We start from the raw sequence: 25453 nt of genomic DNA on the forward strand, positions 1-25453 counted from the left end.
CAGTTGACCGCAGTTCTCACGACTCCCTTAGACTCCCAGGCACTGACACTGGAGGTTAGCTGCCACACATCATGACACTTGGACCATTTTATCTTCCTCCAGGCCTGATTCACCGTTCAGCCTCAATACTTATATGATTTTATGACCCATTACCTAGCTGTATTAGTCAGGGTTCAATCAAGAAATGGAAATCATAACATAATTTGAACCAGAAAAATTTAATACAAAGAGTAACCATAAAAGGGGACTGGAATAATGAGAAATAAACCAGTAAGAAAGAACTCTAAAGAACATAAGAACTGCAGCTAAAAGGAGCAGTGACTACCTAGGACCAAAATAAGATTTGCTCAAAGAAGAGGTCTCATAAGGGTTGAGATCCAAACTCTGCTGGAGAGGGCATGGCTGGGGCTCAACAGCAGTAAAAGGTCTGGGACCAATTCCGAGGTATATGTGTGGTGGTGGGGTTTCCCTAGACCAAGCAATGTTTGGACACCAGCAGGATGTCCCACAATTCAGTTCAATTCTAACACTACCCGGAAATAGCATCAGGTCCTACGAGACTGGCCCCCTGCCATTTCAGATGCCAGTTCCAAGTCCAGGTTGTTACTGGTGCTTCTGACCAAATAGCTATAGATCGGAGGTTCCCTGGGTTCAATTAATTGGCTAGGGTAGCTCACAGAACTCAGAAAAACATTTTACCTACTAGATTACCTGTTTATTATAAAAGAATGTAACTCAAGAACAGCCAGATATAAGAGATTCATGGGCAAGGTATGGGGAAAGGTCATGGAGCTTCCATGCTCTCTGAGCATGCAACTCTCCCAGCACCTCCATGTGTTCACCAAACCAGATCTCCAAACCCTATCCTTTGGGGTTTTATGGAGGCTTCATTACACAGGCATGATTGATTAAATCACTGGCCACTGACAATTCATTCAACCTCCATCCCCTTTCCCCTCCCTGGTGGGACTGTTAAGTTCCAACTCTTGGAATCATGTGCTTGGTTCTCCAGGTGACAAGCCCCCATTCTTAGGTTACCTACTGGCTTTCCAAAAGTCACCTTATCCACATAATAAGACACCTTTACGGCTCTTATCATTTAGGAAATTCCAAGGGTTTTAGGAACTCTGTGCCAGGAAAAGGAGGAAAAGCAAATACATACTTCTTATTATAAATCACAATATCACAAGCAGAGAAGTTTCTGTGGTGCCACACTGGTGTTAACTCACTGGAAATCTGTACTCTAAGGTGTTGGGGAAACTGTTCATGGGAAAGTGTCTCACCAGAGAGACTCTCCTATAAAACCACCCAAGACGGGGTTGCCAGTGGGAATTACTGACTGCTGGGTCCTGGAGAAGCTGTGTGTTCAGCAGGCGTCTGGGGCTTTGAAAGCCACCTGCAGTGCAGAAACTGGACATTGGTAAGGCTGGCTGTGCTACAGGAATCGAGTCACCTAGGAGGCCTGCTGAGCAAGCATGCCAGAACCAAGAGGGAAAACCCCTTCTTACAACTTCTCTCCAGTATCCTCTACTGACAAAGCTTAACATTGTGCCAGGTGGCAAAGGAAAAATATTTAAAGGGCCCACATCCATTTTTGCAGCGTAGCTAATGAAGAGTGAATTTGGAGCTGAGAGGCAATAAATTGATAACTGGCACACCAGCTTATTAAAATTACATAAAAAGATACACAGGAGCCAAGTGAGAGCCAAGAACAGTACACAGCAAGTAAAATGCTTGCTCTTAAGGCTATCTATTTAGCTAATCAGAGACTTCTGGTCCTTTAGATTGCTGAGGCTTCTGGATGGACAAGTTCTACATAACAGAGGTGCTATCAATATTCTTTTCCTTCACCTCTATTAATAATAATATTCACTAAGTACTTACTAAGCCAAGCATGTTCAATTATAATCACCTTACATATATTAACTCATTTAATCCTCACAATAATCCTATAAGGTAGATACTTCTATTATCCCCACTTTGTACAACAGAGGCAGCGAAAGTTCAAGTAATTTGTCCAGGCTCACAAAGGCAGCAAATGGCAGAGATATGATCTGAACCTACAAAGTCTAGCTCCTGAATCTATACTCTTAAGCACCATGCTAAACTGCTTCTCTATAAAACCTATTTCATTGTTTCATCTTTTGCTTTTAGCACCTGTCTTCTTTCCCCAACTTGCCTTTGTCAAATGCATACAGAATTAATGAAAGGAACATATACAACAAGGTGCAGAAGCTAGGGTATAATTTTTTGGTTAATAGAAAATTGACCTCCAGATAAATACAGGGTTCACAATCGATTGTTTAATGTAATTATCTAGTAGTTAACCCCAAGACCCTGTCCCTTAAAAATCCATATAATCAGGGCAGAGGAATTTGCAGACCAACTAATACCTGCTTCTATTGAAATTAAATTAGACACTGAATATTAGTATTAAAGGAGAATTGAGATTTTTATAATTCCATCATAAGTTTTAAGAAATACCTGTACTCATGGTTAGCATTACTACTTATTACTTGGAATTCCAAACTGAGCTACAGAGGCTCTTAAACTTCACTGTCATTCAACAAAGTCTCACATCTAAATTCTTCAATGAGACGAGAGGTTAAGACTGTCATACAGAAGCATTCTGAATCCATTTCAGGTCTTCTTCCCTCAAAAAGGATGTCAATTCTTGAAGAGCACAATTTAGAACGGACTAAACTATGAAGATATCAAGATATCGTGTGTGAAGTTAATCTTGAATAGCTTAAAATAAGAACTGCTTCAGATTCCAATTTGGCAGGCGCTAATTTAAAGGGTATCTAAGACATATTCAGTCTTTCTTATAGGTTTCAATGGTATTCAGAGATTGTTTACCTCAGTAGTTTTAATTCTGCTACACTGAGTAAGCACAAGGCATGAGATGTACTCTGGAAGGTACAATGTTAGTGATGCAAAAGAGATTCCTAGTTGGGGGAGCTAAAGGTGCCGATTTAGATCCATAATATTTTCATTCCTTCTTTACAGTGTTCATTAGGAAAGAAAATATCATCTAATGGTCAAGTGCTTTGGACTGGTAATCAAACTGACTTAGTTCAAATCCCACCTCTACCAGGTATGTGATGCCTTCAAGCCTGAGTATCTATCTCATAGTCTCATCCTGAGGATTAAATAAGATAATGCACATCATTGCCTGGTACATAGAAGGAGCTCAATATGCATTAACTATTATTAATATTATTATGCAGATAAATTTCAATGATGTTTATCCATATAACTTTTTCAGGAAAATAATATTGAATCAGATTGCATCTAGATTTTATTTGATTCAAACTTAACTTTATCAAGCAAAGATACTTATGAGACAATAACATTATAAGACAATAATCTGAGGGAAGACAACGTTACTGATTGCTTTCCAGATATGAATAAACTACAGAGAATTCAAAGTCTAAAATTTAGAAATGAAATTCCAAACAACTGTAAAAGCTATTGTATTACCATAAAAGAATAAAAGGTTAATACACCAGAAAATGCAAAAGTCCTTAAAAATGCAACTTTCTCAAATCTATTTTAAAAATAATCAATTGTCAGAGAAAAAACATACTGAACAATTTTGTTCTATAGACATAAACCTTTGATTTGGTGGTAACTCAAAGCGCCAAAGAGATTTATTATGAATGAGTCAGTTATTATATTAGACACAAAATAAAAACTTTAACACATGAAAAACAAAACAAAGCTTAAAATGAGAATAAGTATAATGAAGAAGAGAAAGTTAACTACTAAGAAAAATACTATAAAGCAGGGAGACCAAAGGAAAAGCCCTGGCCTCTCCAAATGAAGCATTCATGGTGAACAGGAATGCCAACTCCTAAACAAGACTTTTTGGATTCCAAATTGCTGAGAAGTTTCATGATTTGGGAGGGGGGGAGAGTTTACCCCTTAATAGAAGTCTGTTCCAAAATAAAAGGTTTAAAAATTATAATTTAGAACAAAGTTATAAAAATGAAAATCTTAAAAAAGTTTTTACAATCAGTACTGAGAATAATCCTGTGTTCTTTAAAGTTCTTATTATGTTCTAGATACAGTGTTAAGCCCTGTGCTTATGTTATTTCCTTACATCCTCACAACAATCCTATAAAGTCATTTAAGAGAAGAGCTGGATGTTAAACAGCTTGCTCAAGCAGTGACACTGATTTTGACCTACACTACCCGTCTCAGACAGTTCCTTTTGAAATTAGTGCATTACTAATTACCTTAAAAACTTTATTGAAGTAAGAACAGCACTACTTTCATCTGCATATCTATGGATCTTTACTGTTTCAACACATGAAAAATGTGGCATTATAATCCAAACTGGTCTGTAACAAAAAAAGTACAAAATGAGAGAAAGCCTTCAAAAAGTTTTATAGCAAAAAAAAAAAGTTTTATAGCAATATGATATTTACAATTATAGGAGTAATTGTATGTCTGTTAAATCTCACAATACCGCATTTGGGCTTGTATTTTGTATGCTTTTTTAAAAAAAATATTAGTTTTATTTTTGGCTGTGTTGGGTCTTCGTTGCTTCCTGCCGGCTTTGTTGCGGCGAGCGGGGGCTACTCTTCGTTGCGATGCACGGGCCTCTCACTGTTGTGGCCTCTCCCGTTGCGGAGCACAGGCTCCGGACGCGCAGGCTCAGCGGCCACGGCTCACGGGCCCAACTGCTTCACGGCATGTGGGATCCTCCCGGACCGGGGCACGAACCCGTGTCCCCTGCATCGGCAGGCGGACTCTCAACCACTGCGCCACCAGGGAAGCCCTAATTATCTTTATTAATAGCCTAGTTAATTACACCACTCACACATTTCCTTCAGTGAGAAAAGAAGACAGCGTATACCTGCATATTGCAAAAATCACTCAAGACAGTTTGAGAAAATACTGAAGCTGGAAAAGGTCTAAGAATTTTATAGAAATAAAAAGTTCTATCAGTTCTTCATTTGAATTAATTATAATTCTTAATAAATGTTATCTCAATAAGTTTTTAAATATACACACCAACTTAAACTTCACAAATGTCAGCCCTAATAATATCAACTCAATTCTACTGTAGTTATAAGAAAATATGATTTATGCCAGAGGAGAGATAGCAGGCTCACAAAGGACTGGGCAGGCAGGTAGCCCAAATGAGTGAAGTAGGCTTCACAGCCAAGAAGGACCATGTCAATCTACCACTACTCAGCCCTAGCCAACTGTTACCTTGAGGAATAAAGACAAAAACCAATAACAATAAAATTAACATTCTGCTAATCTAATAAAGTAAGTCTGTGGGCTAGATTTGGTACATGGGCTACCAGTTTGCTACCTCCGCCACAAGGGAAAGAGTGGCTAAGAACTGCTCTGAGTCAGAAAAACCGAGACTGAAAAAACAGCTCTGACTCTAACACATTTAATGAACTCATCCAAGTTACATGATCTAAGTGTCAGTCTCCTCATCTGTACCTCACTGGGTCTTTTGCTCAAAAAATTGTAGCTCAATGTTATCATTAGATGCTGAAAGGAACGGTTAAATAAAGGAAACGGAAAAGGAGCAGCAGCAATTCAAGCCCCCCTTCTATCTGGCTGTGGGCTTTATTTCTCAAACTCCTAATGCCTAGTTCCGCCTTCTTCCTCACCCACAGGTTATTTTCTTTACCAGCAATAAATGCCTCCTCTTTCCTCAGGTTTCCTCAAGGCCTACCTCACACCTCACCTATACCTTTCCTTTATATCAACACTTCAAGACATTCTCCACTCCCCTTTTCTTTGAAAGCACTCTCAAGACTGGCAGTGAAACTATCTTACTGCTGAACTCCAATGTATACTCAAGAAATCCTGAATGTAGTCGTTTTTCTCCCTCAATCTTTGAGCGCTATGCATGTTGTGAACTCCTTATGACAACCTGAAGAACCTATCTGCACTTTCATTGAACAATGCTTTCATCATTCTTCCCTGTTAATGTCTGTTCAAGTAATGATAAAGAATCAAAGAAATTAAACAAAATGTCAAGCCATATTAACAAAAAATTCATTTCTAAACAAACATTTGAAAACAACTTCAAAAACCCATTCAATGGTCTCCTTCTTTAAAAGGAAATGTGACAAGAACAATCTAATTTAATGTTTTTCTTACTTCATTCTTATTACAGGTATCCAAAAAAATACTTTCCCCAAAAAGCTATGCTTGATTTTCTCAAAAAGAGAAGTTATACTGATTTCAACTCATATGGACAAACAACATTCTCCATTTATATTTGATTGCAATCTAGAATCTTGATTCTTTGGAACTTCTGGGTATCAAAAGAACATTATGGTGCCTCTCTCCCGTAAATTGCACAGAGTCCCACATTTTGGTATAAAATTTCAGCGAGTTCAGAGTATTCCAGAATCTTCAGTGGATCCACCCACCCCAGTTAAGAACTCTAGTGATGAAGAGGTTTGTTTCTACTATTACATGTTATGCATCTTTCGAAAAGATAGTCTTCCTTAATAAGACCTTTAGCTCTGATATTAACTGGGGAAGCAGCTTCCCTTTACAACTGTCACTACTTCCTAGCTGCCATCCTGACAGCTAACAGAAAATTGAGAACTTCTTACCTCCGAGAAATTAACAGCCAAAGGAATGATTCCAGCCACGTAACATCCCACCAACATAGCCAGAGACAGCAGACTAATGGAGATGAAATCATCCATTCTGCCCTCCTTTATTCACCCACCACCAGACTACAAATTCTCGAGGCTTCGAAGGGTGCTCAGGTTCTTAAACGCGTGTGGTTGTTCAGAGATAACAAGTGGACTTTCAGTTCTTTGGTCCTCCCCACCGGCAGATGTGTTCAAGAGGCACTTTTCTCTTGAACGTACCTGGAAACAGATCCTTTTTGCTAATACTAGCACCAGAGAGAACTTTCAGCAATTTTAGGTCCCTGCCCGTAAATTTTCGGATACCAGTCACTGGATTCCCGTGGGTTAACAGATGAGAAAAGTCAATGGGAAAATATGCGAGTGAGCGATTTCTTCAGTCGTCGGAATAAGGGTAGCACAATGGGCCTACTTCCTCCACGAACAGCGTTCCAGACGGCAGCAGAAAAGGACGAAAACCCAAGCGAACTTGTTCGTTCTTCCAGCGGCCCTATCTCCCCGGGTCCGCCCCGCCTGTGATCCTCAGGCAAGTCTGGGACTAGCCCACCAATCCCGGCAAACTCTCTTCCGAGTCTAGAATGAGGAAAGGAGTCCTGCAGATTTCTAACGATGGGCCTTAGGGGTTCAGCAGCGAAGCTGATACAAAGCTGTCTCTGCCCTATACCCAGTGCTGCCCATGTTACTCCACTCCGCTGGGCCTTGACCCGGAGCCACCGATACTACAGCTGCCATGGCCGCCAAGTGGCACCTCTTCATTACTCCACTTCCGGATTGCCTTACCACCCCCTCCTTTAGAAGTGTACTTCCGGGTTACAACTGACCTATGCCCCGGGATTCTTATACTGCCGCCATTTTTGAGTGGGGCCATTGAAAGATGACTTGCATCACTCTCTATACCAGTGATCAATTTAGCCGCATGCTTAATAACGAGAGTACGGAAAACAGCGTCTTGAAAAAAAATGATTCTTTTTCAAGTTCCTATACATTCCTCGTGGGTCTCGTTGCCCTTTTCCAAGATGGCTGAAACAGAGTCAGTATCTGCTCTAGCTGCCGGAAATATGTTAGTCTCTATGGTCCGAAAGGTTCTTTCGCGGTGTCCTTCTGACGACTTCCGGCGGCTCCTCTCGCGGGGATTGGTTGTTGGCTGCGTTGCGGCTAAACTCGTGTGCGGCGGCGGAGTCGGCGGCAGAGTCGGCAGTGACTGCAGCAGGAGTTTGGCGCGATGGTAAGGAAGGCCTAACCGGCTCCCCGAGCCCCCAGCCTCCAGGGTGACCCCAGCCCATACATCTTTTCCCCACCCAGTCCAGCGCGAGCATGCTGCTGCTCGGCCCTCCGGCGTGTGGGTCGACCCTTCCCCTTCCCGCCGCAGAGACGCTGGGCCTGGCGGTAGGCCCCGGAGCCAGGGTCCGCCCTGCGGTTCCGCGCCCGCCGTCTGGCTCGGGCAAGGAGTGCAGTGCGGAGGATGCGCTTTCTCCCGATTGCTGCTTGGTAGAGGCAGGCGTGGGGAGGCTGCCCTTTCCCTCCAAACTTTCTAGCTTCCTGTGGGAACAATGGCCGAAGGATGTCTGACAATCCTGTCCTAAAGCTGACACATTTGCGTCTACTGCACCTAGCGTCTGGGCCAGGAGGGGTCGTCTTTGCTTTGTAGCGTGCTCTCTCAGCTATTCTCTATTGTTTTTCTGTGCTCTGTTTTTTTGGAAAAATATGTAATATTTTTTCTTTTCTCTAAGACCTCCAGAGGCCTGGTTTGGTGTGGGGTTTTTTTGTTGTTTTTTCAGCCTTTAATCCTGTGCTTATCGTTATTTATATTCTTTTGGAGCTGGGGGCTGAAAAGATAGGTTCAGCTGAACGTCCAGGTTCCTTAGAATCTGACCGGGTTGGTAGTGGAGTGGGTGGGAAGGGTTGTTTGTGTTTTTTTGTATTTTGCTTGTGTGTGTGTGTTTTGTAATCCGCAAAAAGGAGACGCTCACAGGGATTCTGAAGAGTCATGGTTACTTCCACGCTTCAATTTTCGTTTTCTGGTTGCTGCAGTTACTAACAGATTATGCAGCTATTGTTAACAAGGAACTTTTTCAGGTTGTCCTTTTCTGAATTTCAATGTTTGACCCAACGTAATCTCCCAAAGAGGACTAGGAATTAGAAGACTGGGTTTCCAGTTCCTGTTTTGTTATAACTAGCAATGTAACCTTGGGCAAGTCGTTTCATCTCTGAGTTTCCTTCTTCCTCTGCCTTTTATGTCACTATTTGGTATTGTATTAAAATGCTTAGATCAAAATCTGAGAAAATGACAGCAGTTAATATCAGCAACCCATTCTCGTTGAACACATATCAGTGATAATTCCTTATCATTTCAAGTAGAATTAAAAATTGGAGTTTGTATTTAAAGTGAACAATTATTGGTTCAAAAGTCTTAAATACTTTTGCTTTACTGAAGATACCAGCTTCAATTTCTTTTTTTATTTTTGGTAGTTGGGGAGAAGCATTTGAAGGTAAAGAGCCAGTGTTATGTACTGTAGTATTTCTGCAACAGTAGAATGACTATCCTTAGGGTTCATGTTTGTGAGCCTTTAAAAAAGTTAACAAAGCCAGATTAACTATTCATTAGAGTGAATCAAAGCCACTTGGTAATCAGAGAGAGTAAGGATTTTATTAAGGTAATTCTGCATAAATTTTATTTTTCTGATTTAGGTTTCACAATGTTATCTTCCTGTTGTGGCAAATATTAATATATATATGTTTGCCTATATGTACTTATGGCTTTTTTTTTGTGTGTGTGTGTATATGTATATATATATATATATATATATATATATATATGGAACTGGTCATTCCCCTGAGAAAGAGTACCCTCAGGAAGGCCAAGACCAAATCTGTCCAGAAGAAGGAAAAAATTGATAGGGCAAATATATTAGGATTTTTAGTAAAACGAAAGGGTTCCAAAAATGGCTCCAATAAGAAGAAAGTGACCAAAATTGGTTTGAGAGGTATTATGATCTTAAACTGGTGACAGAAAGGCACTGCCACTTAAGAATAATAACCGTTTTGACTACAGTTCTGTAAGTTTAGTCATTTCTTGTTCTTAATTTTTAAGCATTGTCTTTGGGCAGTAAGTACTGAAAACAGTAAACTTTGCTCAGGTTCACTTTTAATTTTTTTTTTTTTTTTTTTTTTTTTTTTTTTTTTTGTGGTACGCGGGCCTCTCACTGTTGTGGCCGCTCCCACTGCGGAGCACAGGCTCCGGACGCGCAGGCTCAGCGGCCACGGCTCACGGGCCCAGCCGCTCCGCAGCATGTGGGATCCTCCCGGACCGGGGCACGAACCCGCGTCCCCTGCATCGGCAGGCGGACTCTCAACCACTGCGCCACCAAGGAAGCCCTCAGGTTCACTTTTTTTTTTTTTTATTTTTTTTTTTATTTTTTTATTTTATTTATTTATTTTTTTTTAGGTTCACTTTTAAGAGTAGATATGAAAAGCATCCTGTATAGCCATTTCCATATCTTTACTCTCTTAAGTGACTTAATCCTTTATTTTGCATTAGAATAAGAATAAAATTAATATAGTAGCAACTGGTATGGCTAGTGTGTGGGGCAGGCCCTTTTGCAGGAATGCTAATGTAGTTTATAAATTAATTTTCTTCTCAACATATGACCTATTGAAACTACTGGTGACTTATAAAAACTTACAAATAACAAATAATCTAATATACTGCTTTCTTTAGCTTTTACTCACTATTTAAGAAAGGCCTTGATTGTGTTCAGGTCGTTATAGGTGAGAATTACTTTTCATCTCTTGTCATCAAGTTCTGTTTTATCTCAAATCCTCAAACTTTTAATCAGAATGACTCAGTTCTTGATGAGGAGGGAGGAGTACGATAAATTCCTTTGTTTTTCATATTGTGTTCAAAGTACTGTTTCGTGAGTGATTATTCAGAAAGTCTAGGCATCAGCTATTTCAGTTGCAGATTGTTGGTGGTTAAAAATTCTGATCATTTCAAAACAGTTTGATTCCTGTAATAAGGAGATTTTATTTGTTTTTTTACTGCAAAATAATAGTACAGTAGAAGAGAAGAGAAAAGTATGAATGGTTTGATTTAGGATTGGGTTTACAGTGAGGTTATATCATACTTGAATTTAATTAATAAGCCTTACACACTTGGCAAAAAATTGGAAGGGGTTGTACCCTCAACAGATCAGTGTTCTGGAGGCATTTTTGGTTGTCACAACTTGGCCAGGAGAGGGTGAGAGTGCAGGTACTACTGGTATTTAGTGGGAATAGACCAGGGATGCTGCTGAACATCCTGCAATGCACAGGACAGCCTCTGCAACAAGGAATCTTCCAGCCTCAAATGTAATAGTGCCAACGTTGAGAAACCCTGAAATAGACGCACTAACAAAAACTTGCTCCCCAGTGAGGGTGGGATGGAAGATAAAACTCTATCTGCTGTTCTTTAGGCCTATTCACATCTCCTACAATGTGATCCTCTAGCTATTTTGTGTGATTCCAGAGTTTAAAAATACATAGCCCCTTAAGGTGAGTCATCTACTAGGTGAATAATTTAATGGATTTTCTAGGGTAATGTTAACTATTTATACTAATCTTATACTGCCAATTTATCTTACGCCTTAATGTTTAAGTCTAATCCCTGGATAAGATGTGACTTCACTGTTGTGCCAAAGTTAGAAAAAGAACATAGATTGATGCAGTGCTTGCAGTCATTATAGTGTTTTCCTTTTTCTCTCCTTTCATCAGCCCATATCTGTTTTTATTAGGGACTTAATAGGGCTAGAGCTAGAAAGTGACCAATGGAGATAGAACACCTAAGCAGGTTTATAATCTGGCTAGGAAGATAGGTGCAAAAGAGAAAAAACAGTACAGGGTAGCTTATGCTGAGTACTTGCAGCCAGTAAATGCAATAAAAGTTTGAGAAAGCACTCATTAAGGACTGGGAGGCTAAGAGAGACCTTACAGAAGGTAATCCAGCTTCTGGTGCTATACTTGGGCAAAGGCATAGTACTGTAGAAGGAGCACCCTGACTAATAGTGTTTTAATAACCAATGATCATTTGTCATGAATGGAGATTCTATCTCATACGATGAATTTCTCAAATATGAGTTGGAAACTTATATTGAAATCACTTTTCTCTCCACAGTCTCACACCATTTTGCTGGTACAGCCTACCAAGAGGCCAGAAGGCAGAACTTATGCTGACTATGAATCTGTGAATGAATGCATGGAAGGTAAGTTTAAACACTAGTCGAGAGGTAGAAATCTTTGAGTTTCTTTCGGGGGTGGGGAGCTGTTGGGGGGTGGGGGGTGCCGGGCTGTAGAGACTCCCCACTCCCATGCTAACATCAACACCAGCTGGTTGACGCTGGCCTGGGGTGAGAGTGGTAGGTGCTGCAACTCTCAGGTGTCTTGGGTTTGTTTTTTCCTCCAGATTTCTTGCATTGTTAATTTGAGCAAGGAAAGTAGATATTTAGGACCGTATTTGTTGAATATTTGAAATATAAATTATATATACTGTCATTTTCTGTTGCAATTATTACTTTACTTTTTTTAATCAAGCTCATTATATCATGACTTGTCCAAGCCTCTGATTGTTATGTAAATGTTCTTTTATTTGTTATGTTATTTTTGTTACTGCGTTATGTAAATATTTTACGGATATATATTGTGGTTAAACTCAAGCACTATAGAGTTGTTAAGGCAGGCCCGAGGAACCTAATAGTGCCTACAGAACCTAATAGTCTGCTTATTAAACAAATAAATGTTAAAAGCTGGTCCATTAGAATGTTAAAAAGTAAAAAATTAGCTCAGTGAATAAAGGCAAATTGAACCAAATCAGTATACTTTCTTGTACATTTGATAAGCTGGCACCACCCTGAAGGGAAGTATTAACCCTCAGTAAACCATTAGATGAGAGCATATAGATTGGATCATCAGAAATTGGATTCATCTTTACATTTAATCATTATATCAAGTAAACCACGCTGCACCCTGTCTAGCAGGTTGCACATTCTTCACTTCTTCCTATAAAGATTTTATAGTCTGTGTTTTTGCTGCTGGCATGTCCCTGAATTTGTTGATTATCTGAAGCTAACAGGGTTCGACTTAAAATCTCTTCATTTAAAACCAACAATGGGTAGACCTGTGGGGGGGAAAAAGCTACTTCTAGTAATTAGAGACAGCTTCTAAGCGTTCCTGATCCTGCCATCAAATTCTGCTCTAGAAGAGCAAAGCTCTTGTTCTTTTCTCAGGTCCCTTCCTCTGCTGATATCCTTACTTGCCATTAAGGTAGACTTTGTACATACACTGTCTTTTTAATGAATATACTTTATTTCTAGAGCAGTTTTAGGTTTAAAGAAAAATTGAACAGGAAGTACAGGGAGTTCCCATATACTTCTCCCTAACCCCACTTTCCCCTATTAATAAATCTTGCATTGGTTTGCTACATTTGTTACAGTTGATGAACCAGTATTGATACATTATTATTAAAGTCCATAGTTTACATTAGAGTTCATTCTTTGTGTTGTGTAGTTCTGTGGGTTTTGCCAAATGCATAATGTCATGTATCTACCATTACAGTATCATATAAAATAGGCTCACTGTCCTAAAAATCCCCTGTGCTCCACTTACCCATCCCTCTTCACCCCATCCCTGCCGCCTGGCAACCACTGGTCTCCTTGCTGCCTCCATTGTTTTTGCCTTGTCATAGAATTGGAATCATTGCCATATGTAGCCCTTTCAGACTGGCTTTTTTCACTTAGCAGTATGTATTTAAGGTTCTTCCATGTCTTTTTGTGGCTTGATAGCTCTTTTTTTTTTTTTTCTTTTAAAATTAGAAATGGTGGTTTATTTTCCATTTTCAAAGTTAAAATGGAAATACTGGAATCAGTTCTCACATGGTGATTGCCAAATGGTAATTTTCTTTCTTATTTTTCTTTGTTATAGTAGTTAATATTCCTCTGGAATACAGAGCTTTCCCTCCCCGCATCCCTTTTAAAAAATTAATAGATTTAGTTTTTTTAGAGTAGTTTCAGGTTTACAGGAAAATTGGTTAGAAAGTACAGTTCGTTCTATCATACCCCTGCTTCCTTCCCACCCCCTCCCAGTTTTCTCTATTATTTACATCCTGTATTAGTTTGATACGTTTGTTACAATTGTAGAATCAATACTGGAACATTATTAACTAAAGTCTATAGTTTACGTTAATGTTTGCTTTGAACATTCTGTGGATTTTGACATGTGTAATGACCATTTACTACCCTAAAAATCCCTTGTGCTCCACCTACTCATCCCTCTTTCCCGGCAAAACCTCTGGCAACCACTGATCTTTATAATATCTCCATAGTTTCACGTTTTCCAGAATGTTGTATGGTTGAAATTATAATATGTAGCTTTTTCAGATCGGCTCTTTCACCTAGCAATATGCTTTTAAGGTTTCTCCTTGCTTTTCATGGCCTGATAGCTCATTTCATTTTATTGCTGAATAATAGTCCATTGTATGGATATACAATGATGTGATGGTGATGGTTATCCATCACCTGTTGAAGGATATCTTGGTTGCTTCCAAGCTTTGGCAATGAATAAAGCTGCTATAAACATTACTGTGTAGGTTTTTGTGTGGACCTGAGCTTTCAACTCCTTTGGGTAAATACTGAGGAGTATGATTGTTGGATCCTATAGTAAGATGTATTTAGCTTTGTAAGAAACTGACAATCTGTCTTCAGATGTGGCTATATCATTTTGCATTCTCACCAGCAGTGAATTAGAGCTCCTGTGGCAGCATTTGGTATTGTCAGTGTTTGGGATTTTTTTGCCATTCTGATGGATGTATAGTGATATCTCATTATTTTAATTTGCAATTTCCTCATGTCATGATGTTGGGCATCTTTTCATAATGCTTATTTTCCTTCTGTATATCTTCTCTGGTGAGGTGTCTGTTCAGATCTTTTGCCCATTTTTTTAATTGAGTTGTTTGTTTTCTTATTGTTAAATTTTAGGAGTTCTTTGTATATTTTTGATAACAGTCCTTTATCATATATATGTTTTGCAAAGATTTTCTCCTAGTCTGTGGCATGTCTCTTCACTTTCTTGATAGTGTCCTTTGACGTACAAAAGGTTTAAATTTTGATGAAGTCCAACTTATCTAAGAAGCCGTTGCCTTATCCAGAGTCAAAAAGATTTGTGTCTATATTTTCTTCCAAGGGTTTTATAGTTTTGACTCTTACATTTAAGTCTCTGGGCCATTTTGAGTGAATATTTATACATGGCATGAGATGGGTGCAAGTTCTTTCTTTTGCATGTGAATGTACAGTTGTCCTAGCACCATTTGTTAATAAAACTACTCTTTGTCCATTGAATTGTCTTGGTCTCCTTGTCGAAAAGCAGTTGACCATAGATGTGAGGGTTTATTTGTGGACTCTTGCTTCTATTCCATTAATCTGTGTACCTGCCTTTATGCATAAGCAGTACCGCACTGTCTTGACTACTGTAGTTTTGTAATAAGTTTTGGAATCAGGAAGTGTGAGTCTTCCAACTTTGTTCTTTTTCAATATTGTTGACTATCCTGGACTCCTGTATTTCTGTATCAAATTTAGGATCAGCTTCTCAGTTTCTGCAAAAGTACCTCGGATTTTGATATGGATTGCGTTAAATTTATAGATCATTTGGGGGAGTATGACCATCTTGATATTGAGTCACCCATTCCATGAACTTGGGATAACATTCCATTTATTTAAATCTTTACTTTCAGTGACATTTTATAGTTTTCAGTGTGTGTCTTTTTTATTAAATTTATTCATAAGAATTCTTTTTTGATGCTATTTATTTCATTTTCAGATTATTGTTGGGATATAGAAATAATGATTTTTGTATATTGATCTTATATCATGCAGTCTTGCTGCACTCATTTATTAGTTCTAATAGTTTGTGTTTTGTAGTTTCCTTAAGATATTCTGGGGCTTCCCTGGTGGCGCAGTGGTTGAGAGTCCGCCTGCCGATGCAGGGGACACGGGTTCGTGCCCCGGTCCGGGAAGATCCCACATGCCGCGGAGCGGCTGGGCCCGTGAGCCATGGCTGCTGAACCTGCGCGTCCGGAGCCTGTGCTCCGCAGCGGGAGAGGCCACAACAGTGAGAGGCCCACGTACCGCAAAAAAAAAAAAAAAAAAAAAGATATTCTGTATATAAGATCGTGTCATTTGTGAATAGAGATAGGTACACTTCTTCCTTTCCAATCTGAATGCTTGTTATTTCTTTTCCTTGCCAAATCAGCCTGACTAGAACCTCCAATACAGTGTTGAATAAGAGTGGCAAGAGCGGATATTCTAGTGTTCTTCTCATCTGAGTAGGAAAGCATTCAGTCTTTCACCGCTAAGTATGATGATAACTGTGGGTCAGTGCTACAGTGAAATTTCCTTCATTGTAAAAGGTTTTCACTTCCTTTCCATTTCACCCTTTCTATTCAGGAACTTATGAGTGATGTTTCTGATCACAGTGTGTGTACCAGTACCAATCAAAAACCCTTACTAAGGGACTTCCCTGGTGGTGCAGTGGATAAGACTCCATGTTCCCAATGCAGAGGGCCCGGGTTTGATCCCTGGTCAGGGAACTAGATCCCACATGCATGCCACAACTAAGAGTTCACATGCCACAACCAAGGAGCTGGTGAGCCACAGCTAAGACCTGGCTCAACCAAAAAATAAATAAATAAATAAAATAAAACTTAAAAAAAAAAAAACCCTTACTAAGATAGCTTTTGACAACTCTGTGGTTGAATATTACTTTTTCTTAGGAAATTTATGAAGTCAATTTACAGGTACATGAAGACCTGTATGTATAGGATAGAACATATTTATTTATTGAAAAATCTGCTAAGACACACACTGTCGGAATTCCCCAGCAGTCCAGTGGTTAGGACACTGCGCTTCCACAGCAGGGGCCCCAGGTTCGATCCCTGGTCAGGGAACTAAGTGCCACAAGCTGTGCGTGGTGCAGCCAAAAAAAAAAAAAAAAAAGTTTTATTATTAAGGCACAAAATACCAACATTCTGGTGAATTTACAGAATTTAAAAAAATTTGCTAGTGGCAACAGTGAAAACAAAAGTGATCAACTTACTGTTCTTTTCCCAGCCCAACTTTATAAAAATAAATATTATGACATTAGCATATAACACTACTCATATCTAAAGTTCATATAATTGTAAGGTCTTGGTTTTCCCCTCCCTCTTAGGTGTTTGTAAAATGTATGAAGAACATCTGAAGAGAATGAATCCCAACAGCCCCTCTATCACATATGATATCAGTCAGTTATTTGACTTCATTGATGACCTGGCAGACCTCAGCTGCCTTGTGTAAGTATTAGCCACCATATCTCTTAAATTGTATTTTTCTATTGTTTGTTTGTTTGAGGAGATTTATGGTATTGGGAACTCACTCTGCCTGACACTGATCGTTGTGTTTTGCTTACTATGTATTAATTAATATTTCTTCTGCATGTGGCTCATAAATTAAGTTGTCAACATAAAGCTAAAGGCACAGGAAAAACTTAAGAACTTTGCTAATTGACGCAGTTAGTATGCATCAACTTTGAACTGAGAACTTTGTTCCTTAAACTTAATAATCTTTTTCTTAGGTGTTTTTTTTTTTTTCCCCCCATTATAGTCTTTATCCTAAAGCAGTTGGCTTTGGATTAAAACTAAGATTATTCTGTCTTCATGACATTAGTTTTAGAAAGTAAATATATATAGGACTGAAATGGAATTTAATTTTAATTCCACCCAGTGTTAATCAAGTATATTTTGGCACGTTAGAATGAGATTTTTTTTTTTTATAGACCCTTATGTTTTCTGTTCTCAGAGGTTTGTCAAATTAAAATGTTTTCCTGGGCTTCCCTGGTGGCGCAGTGGTTGAGAATCCGCCTGCCGATGCAGGGGACGCGGGTTCGTGCCCCGGTGCGGGAAGATCCCACATGCCGCGGAGCGGTTGGGCCCGTGAGCCATGGCCGCTGAGCCTGCACGTCCGGAGCCTGTGCTCCGCAATGGGAGAGGCCACAACAGTGAGAGGCCCGCGTACCACAAAAAAAAAAAAAAAAATGTTTTCCTAACATATTATGCTTGTTATAATTTATTTCAATAATTACTTATCACCACTATTACTAAGGATCAAGTGAGTCTGTAAATACTTAGTCTCCTCAACATTTTTGGACAAGAGCTTGAGTATAAGTACAGCTAATTTTAAAGGGGAAAATGGAAGTACCTTATAATGAGATCTTCAGTCGCCAGATGCCTTAATGTTTATTACATGCCAGACACTGTGCTAGAAGAAAAAAATATTTTTCAGTGGTGAAAAACATATAGGTCCTACTCTGAGGCACTTCCTGGATCACCACTGGAGCCAAGCCTGGACTTGCTGCCTCACCAAAGATTGCTGGTGAAAATAAGCATTTCCTTGCAATTTTTGAGTTTTGTTCTCTGCATCTCTTCATTGTGTTTCACTTATAGCCATTTCATTTTGCTCACTCAGAACATTCATGTGATCCAGTTCTGGTCTTTAATGAAATGTGTTTAATAATTTTAGTATTTTAATATAAACGCTCAGAAAACTGTTGAGGCCAATAGAGCTATACATATTACGCTATGTTGGTTTGTAATGACTATAGTTGATCTGTTTATTGCCTGACGCACACAGAAAGAGACACATGCTATTCATCCAACAAATATTTATTAAGTGCCACCTATGTACCATGTGCGTTCTAGGCACTGGGGATTGAGCAGTGAATAAATCAGGTTAAAAGGAACCCTGTGAAGCTGCAGAAGAATAAGTGAGGGGGAGAGTAGAGGGAGATGAATTTGGTGGGGCAGAGAGGGTGATATCCTAGAAGCCAACTCAAAAGTACTTCATATTATTGGTAGATCAAATTAATGAGGACTGAGAACTGACTCTTGGTTTAGCCGTATGGAAGTCTTTGGTGACTTCCAGAGCAGTTTTGGTAGTGTGACAGGAGTAAAATCTTTATATATTCCAGTGAGTTTAAGTTAATGAGAAGAGAGAAAGTGTAGGCAGCCAACACAGACAACTTTTTTGAAGAATTTAGCAGAGAAGGAGAGCAGAAAAATGGGGTTATAGCTAGAGAAAGGAATACTTTTTTTTCCCTTTAATTTTGTTTTTAAGCTGAGAGAAATAATGGTAAGTTTGCAGGCTGTTGGGATGATGTATTAGAGAGGGGAAAGTTGATGGCTTTAGGTAGGATCTTAGTACGTTAATAGTAAAGTAGGAAGGATGGGCAGATATGGTGAAAGCTTGGGGAATTTGTTTTCTAATTGCTTTAGTTACCTCAGGAAAATAGGAAGAAGGACACCATTTGAAATTAAGGGTGAGGGAGGAGGTGTCGGAGGCTTGTGAAAAGAGGTAAGAATTATGTAGGAGGGTGAAGGGATTAGGGAATATGTGGTTTAAGAGGTACTTGATAATGAATTTAAAGTTAAATTAATCATGTGATAATAGTTTTTTCCTAGTCACTCTTAACCTGAATGGTTACAGGTGAGTCTCTACAGGTAGAGAATCAGCAGAGATTTTGCTAACAGTTGAAGATGTATGCAAGGGAGTATTAATGCAAGGGACTGAATGACCATGTAGGGGTTGGGATGGGGTGGGGACAGGTAGGATCAATTAATTATAGGTCACAGTGGGGTCAGAGGATTGTTGAAGTTGGGGTATTGGGAAGTAGTGATCAGAGAACAAGGTGCTTGAAATTGGGAGATTGAAGTTGCTGGTAATGAGAAGGTATAGGGATCTGGCCAAGAAAGGGCAGGAGATGAGATCATATAAGAACTGAGAGGCCCAGATGTTGGCAGGATCATCTAGTGGATATGAAATCACCAATAATGTGTTTATTTACTTTCTAGAATTTGAGAACAGGGAGCTTTGTTTTTGTTCACTGCGGTATCCCCAGTGCCTAGAATAGTATTTGGCACATAGTTGATATTGAGTAAATATTGGTTGTTAAAATACATGTCATCAATATAATATGATTTGAGGCATAGCTTTTTTAAATTATTGGTAATCTTCCTTTTCTCTCATTTGCATTACAGAGTCAGAAATGATAGGATGGTCTAAATAAAAGTGAAAGAATCTAATGACTTCTTTCATGCTAAATTTTGCAGTGTCTTATATTCTCAGAAATCTTGGAAATTATTTGTCTGATTAAGCTGTGGGTATTTTATTTTTACACTGATGGAGGGTTTTGTTTGTTTTTTGTTTTTGTTTTTTAATATATCTTAGTTCTAGGTGTATTTGGGGAAATATTCACACTTGAACTTAAACATTGGTTGTTTCAGTTGGAACTTAAAATTTTAACAGAGCTAGTGTGCATATTCTCATTTCATTCTTTAAATGAATTGTTGATTTTATTTTAAAAATTAATGGCTGTCTTTCTGATTCTATAAAAATCACTTATTGAGACATTGGGTATCTAATCCTGATGGTTTGTGATGTGACACTCATTCGCAACAGATGGGGAATTACTTACAACCTTGGGAGGTTATGGTTAAGATCTAATTGGAGTTTTAGGATTAGACATAGCTGAGTTTGAATCCTGGCTCTGTCATTTGCTTGCTCCCTTGGGCAAGTTAGCTTAATACTGCTAAACCTCAGATTGCTTATTTGTAAAATTTAGACACATCTACCTCACAGGACTACTGGTGAGGATGCAGTGCTTACTTAGCACAGCAGTATCAGGTATATGGCAGGAACTCCGTTTTTAACTAGGTTGACATCAGGCAGGGTTTTATTTTTAATTACAGTGAGTAGGTTGGTTCTTTAAAATTTGCCACAAGTAGAATGATAGTTTCAAATTTCACAAGTGAGTTAAATTGTACTGTTAACGAATAAAGAGGTGTTATGTTGGTTTTTCGACAGTGAAAGTTACACAGTAAAATAGTAGCTTTTATAGGAACATACTACAGGTATGTCATTAGTGATAGAACATAACATTTCTAACTTTGTGCCATTAAATGTAAACCAGAAACTACGTCTAGCATGCTAAAAATGATTTCTAATACTTGCATTATTAAAGCAAAACAGAGGAAAGACATCTTCAATTATATATATTATATACAATTATATATATTACAATAATTATTATAGATTATTCTTTCTTAGCCGTAGTAGTTCAGATAGTATACAAGAGAGATTAATGGTAATCTATAGTTTTTAATTGTCTGAAAAACTAAACTGTAGCTATTTATGTTTCTATCTCTAATGTTGAACTTTTGGCCTTTGAAAACTTTCAGAATCAAATTTGGATTTAGAACCATTTTGCCCATATGACTTTGTTATTTGAATGTTCCAGAGAAATAAGATTTCCAAAATTGCTTCCAAAGAGGTCACCTATTGCCATGGCATTTCCTATGACAGCACATCCTGGCCCTCTCCTTAATCAGGGATTGTGATTTGGCCTGTTATTCCTCAGACCAAGAATTGAGTTCATTTTTGGTTTGTAATTGTTGTGTACTCGTTGCTTGTATTAAGTTTAAATGGCAAGACATTTTTTATTATTTATTCTTAAACCAGTAGAGGAAGAATGGAATAAATAAGATACTTTGTTGACATAATTAAACCCAAAACAAACTGACCGTGCATTAATAGTAAAATTTATTCATGAAGGATTTGTATTTCATATATTTGAAATCAGAGTACAAATTTCTTCACAGTTCTGTTGTGATCTGTAAGGTGGGTTTTTTTTGTTTTTTGTTGTTTCGGTTTTTTTTCTTTTTTAAATAGGCTTTTCTTAAGATTAAGATAACAGCCTTCTGGCCTTTCGAAGATGAGGGCTTTTCTTGTTTGCTTAGAAACTGAGGGACATTTTTATCCTTAGTTATTGTAATAAGGAAGGTACTCCTTCCTAATCAGGACGACAACTTGATATCAGTGAAGACCCCAGCTGATTTCCCTGCTCAGATCCACAGCTTCTGTTCTTACATAAACCTGCACTTATTTTTATTCTTTTTTGGCCATGCTATAGGGCATGTGGGATCTTAGCTCCCTGACCAGGGATCAAACCCGCACCCCCTGCATTGGGAGCGTGGAGTCTTAACCACTGGACCGCCAGGGAAGTCCCTAAACCTGCACTTACTGACCATAACAGTAGGCTAAAAGATTTATCTGTACCAACAGCTAGGGATTTTATTAATGTACTTAACATTTAATCGTCTCATTTTCAAGTGTCAATTAACAGCCATCAACATACAGCTTTCCATAAAGAAGGCATTATTAACTATTTCTTAAGTTGGAAAATAGCATGCAAGGTGATGGATTCTAAAGTGATCTTGGTGGGGGGAATGATCTAAATAAGGCTGTCCCACCCAGATATTATAGTTCTGAAAAATTATTTTCCTTTTTTATTTCTGTTCCAGTGTTAATATAAATATTGTAGTCTATTCTGCGCTACCTTGGACTAGACTAGATTAGCACTTATTTAATTAGGACGTATGAACAGAGGATAGTCAAAGAACATTAGTTTACTTTTTAGAGTATTTCTCATTGTAACAAAAGGACATTAGTAAAAAGCCAAATGTTTTGTAAAAGTAGAAAGCTTATGCATTTTTAATAAACCAGATTCTGACCTTATCATTCAGGGGAAGAATATGATAATGGTGTAAAGCATTCCTACTTTGGAGTTTGTTTCTCTTCAAAAATTGGGTCATAGGTTTCTAGCTTAAACACTATGGTCAGGAGTGTTTAAGCTTTCACTCCTTGCCTGAAGTCACTTAGCTAATACGTTACTGAACTTTTTTGAGCCTTGGTTTCCTCCTTTATAAAAAAAGGATAATAATTTTATCTACTCACAGGGTTGTAAAACAGGATTAAGTGAGTTGATTCAGATGAGTGCCTAAAGCAATACCTAGCAGTTGGCAACTTCTTAATAGGTATTTACTATCATTTGTATTTATATGTATATAATTTTTTGCTGAGAAGCTAAACAATGAGACTTTTGGGTAAAATGAAACAATAATTGATAAATTAGATATTTCATTTTTCTAGGGCATCCCTAAGGGTTTTTTGTTGTTGTTTTAAGGCAAGTTGTATCCTTCGCCTCTCTTGAATGCCTTGCAATGTTTCCACCAGATGGTGCACATGACTGAAACACTGTGATGTGCCTTGTATTTGTGCAGTCTCTGCTTACTTATTGTCTGCTTTTTTTATACTATAGCTTTAGGTTTTTTTAACTCCAAAAAAAATGAATTTATTGCTTAACCAGCTAGGTTTCAGTTGTAGGTCAGCTGGAATGTTTCTATTTTTTGAGTCCTCTAAAGATACCTTGAGTGATTTGGCTATTAAGTTGATGCCTTGTACTCCCAAAACCCTGGAATACTATTGGAGCTTCATTGTTAATGCTACTCCTTGTACTCCAGACCCTTCCCAACCTCTAGCATTGTTTATATTAAAAAGCAAATCCTAAAATATTGGCTATATAAAAGTATTTCCTTCTGTTAATACTTTTCAGGGAAGAAATCTTTGTGGCAGTAACATGTTAAATGTTTTTTTTTTAAGTTGATTCAAAGTAAATTTAGCAAATTTGAATTAGTGTTCAATTTTTGTTTTTTAATCACTAAAAGAACCATAAAAATACTAACTATGTAGGAGAAAGAACACATGGTTTCTGGTCATACTTTGTCAAGAAGTAGATGTGTAACATTACACATTTAACTTAAGATCTCTAGGCCTTGGTTTCTTTTTCTGATGTAAGATGGTACTAGGTGATCTAAACTTCATATCGCTTAAAATTCAACAGTTATGTAATCAGCTCTTTTACATTTTCATTAGGTTCATGTATGAACATGTGCACATCTGTGCCATCATTGGGCAGTTATGATTTCAGGTTTTAAAAACGTGACAGTAATCGACCATTGTAACTTTGCTTGTTACCTTTCTGTTCCTCAGTTACCGAGCTGATACCCAGACATACCAGCCTTATAACAAAGACTGGATTAAAGAGAAGATCTACGTGCTCCTTCGTCGACAGGCCCAACAGGCCGGGAAATAGTTGAGTTTGGAAGCATTAGGGGGATGGGGGTGGGCTTGGAACACAGGTGTGTACAGTGTGCTGTAGTAGAAGTTTTGTATTATAGTAATCCTGTTTCCATTTTGGTACACTCTAGCCAGGATTGAATGTATTAGATGAGATATGAGGATCTCGTTCAATCTGAAACCCCCTTTGCCCCCTTCTCTCCACTCCTTTTTTTTTTACTTAAACATTTTTATGATGATTTAGATGGAGGTTGGTTTTTGTCAGTTAATGTTGGTTCCAGTCCTTCAGACTGTTCATATCTGCTTTATAACATTCACTGTACTAACCCTTCTTCACATCAGGGTGGGGGTGGTGACGTGGTTTAGTTATGTCCTCAAGACAAAGTCTTAGTGAGAAACAAATAAATGTCCTTTAGTTATATTTTCCCCCTGAGTGATTTTTTTGTTTGTTTTTGTCTCTAAACTGAGTTGGATTTTCTTGCCAAAGCATTATCAGTTTCTAAACCAGTAGTCTGCTACACAGTGAATTTGAAGAAAACCTGTATATGTGCTGAATTTGTTTTGCTGTGGCTTATATGAAGCTAAAGAGCTTTTACCTCATTTTTCCATCCTTGTAAGTGAATCTCAATTGTATCTCCAAGGTTTGTACCTACTGTTGATGCAAACATTATGAAGCTCTTTCTGGGGACATAGCTTATCTACAACAGCAGCCAGGTTAATTCCTTAGCTTTGGTGATGTACTTCTTCTGGAAGGTCCTTGTGCCTTCTCATAGCCTTCAACAGTTGAATGCTGATTACCACCCCTGTAATAGAAGCTATGAGGGTGACGGAAAGACCACAGAAAAGTACAACATAATCTTGGTTTTAGTGTAAAGATTGTGGTCACATTGCGACTTGAACATACACTACATTGTACCTCCAGTCATATATGAGAACATTCCTTGATTCTACTATTATCACACTTCACCAATAGCTAATAATATCTTTACACACTATAAGACTGGAAGTTTTTTTGGAGGCTTCATGACTGGCCTTATATTTCCCTTGTCCCCGCCCTCACTTCCACATTAGAGCTTTAACTGTTTTGTCTTGTTTTATGCAGAATGAAATTATATGTGTAGCTGTAGTTAATATTTCACTGTGAATCAGCTAATTTTTAAAGCTAAAATATTCTCAGGAAAAATATAGATCCAAAAGTAAGTCAGAATGGGCTTCCCTGGTGGCACAGTGGTTAAGAATCCACCTGCCAGTGCGGGGGACGTGGGTTCAAGCCCTGGTCCGGGAAGATCCCACATGGTGCGTAGCAACTAAGCCCGTGCGCCACAACTCTGAAGCCCTCGCACCTAGAGCCCATGCTCTGCAACAAGAGAAGCCACCACAATGAGAAGCCCATGCACCTCAGCAAAGAGTAGCCCCTGCTCGCTGCAACTAGATAGAGAAAGCCCACACGCAGCAACGAAGACCCAACACAGCCAAAAATAATTTAAAAAAATTTTTAAACCCAACAGATTAGTCACTGCAGAATAAAAGTACAATGAACTTGAAGTTAGAGCAATAGAAACTTAAAACACTGAAGCATAGAAAGAAATTGGAAAAAAAAAAAAAAAAGCTTCAGTGACCTGTAAAAGATAATAACAGATTGTCTAAAATGTATAATTGAGAGTCTCAGGAAAAAGGAGGATGTGGAGAGAACAAAATGTTGAAGAAATAATGCCAGAAATTTTCAAATTTGATGACAACTCTAAACTCAGATTCACAAAGCTCAACTAACCCTAAGTATGATAA

The 25453-nt window shown here is 38.4% G+C and overlaps 2 protein-coding genes across 2 annotated transcripts in view; one reads left to right on the top strand and one right to left on the bottom strand.

Annotated features, from left to right (window-relative positions):
• Positions 1 to 7407, bottom strand: part of SLC39A9 (solute carrier family 39 member 9) — a 49111-nt gene extending 41704 nt beyond the window's left edge. The window contains exon 1 of the mRNA XM_059056772.2: positions 6600 to 7407. Within this exon, the coding sequence (XP_058912755.1) occupies positions 6600 to 6695 (96 nt within the window). The 5' untranslated portion in view covers positions 6696 to 7407. The remainder of the gene's footprint in view (positions 1 to 6599) is intronic.
• A 360-nt stretch (positions 7408 to 7767) lies between these two features.
• ERH (ERH mRNA splicing and mitosis factor) lies at positions 7768 to 24087 on the top strand. The gene is made up of 4 exons (XM_059056791.2): positions 7768 to 7866; positions 11791 to 11878; positions 16872 to 16992; positions 23582 to 24087. The coding sequence occupies exons 1-4, from the start codon at positions 7864 to 7866 to the stop codon at positions 23682 to 23684; spliced, it is 315 nt and encodes a 104-aa protein (XP_058912774.1). The 5' UTR covers positions 7768 to 7863; the 3' UTR covers positions 23685 to 24087.
• The last annotated feature ends 1366 nt before the right edge of the window (positions 24088 to 25453 follow it).

This window comes from Kogia breviceps, chromosome 3 (genome assembly GCF_026419965.1).
Source record: "Kogia breviceps isolate mKogBre1 chromosome 3, mKogBre1 haplotype 1, whole genome shotgun sequence".
Lineage (NCBI taxonomy): Eukaryota > Metazoa > Chordata > Mammalia > Artiodactyla > Physeteridae > Kogia > Kogia breviceps.

Coding starts and splice junctions, on each gene's coding strand:
- ERH (XM_059056791.2), top strand. Junction 11,879..16,871: donor TGTGAATGAATGCATGGAAG/GTAAGTTTAAAC, acceptor CCTCCCTCTTAG/GTGTTTGTAAAATGTATGAA. Junction 16,993..23,581: donor GCAGACCTCAGCTGCCTTGT/GTAAGTATTAGC, acceptor TCTGTTCCTCAG/TTACCGAGCTGATACCCAGA.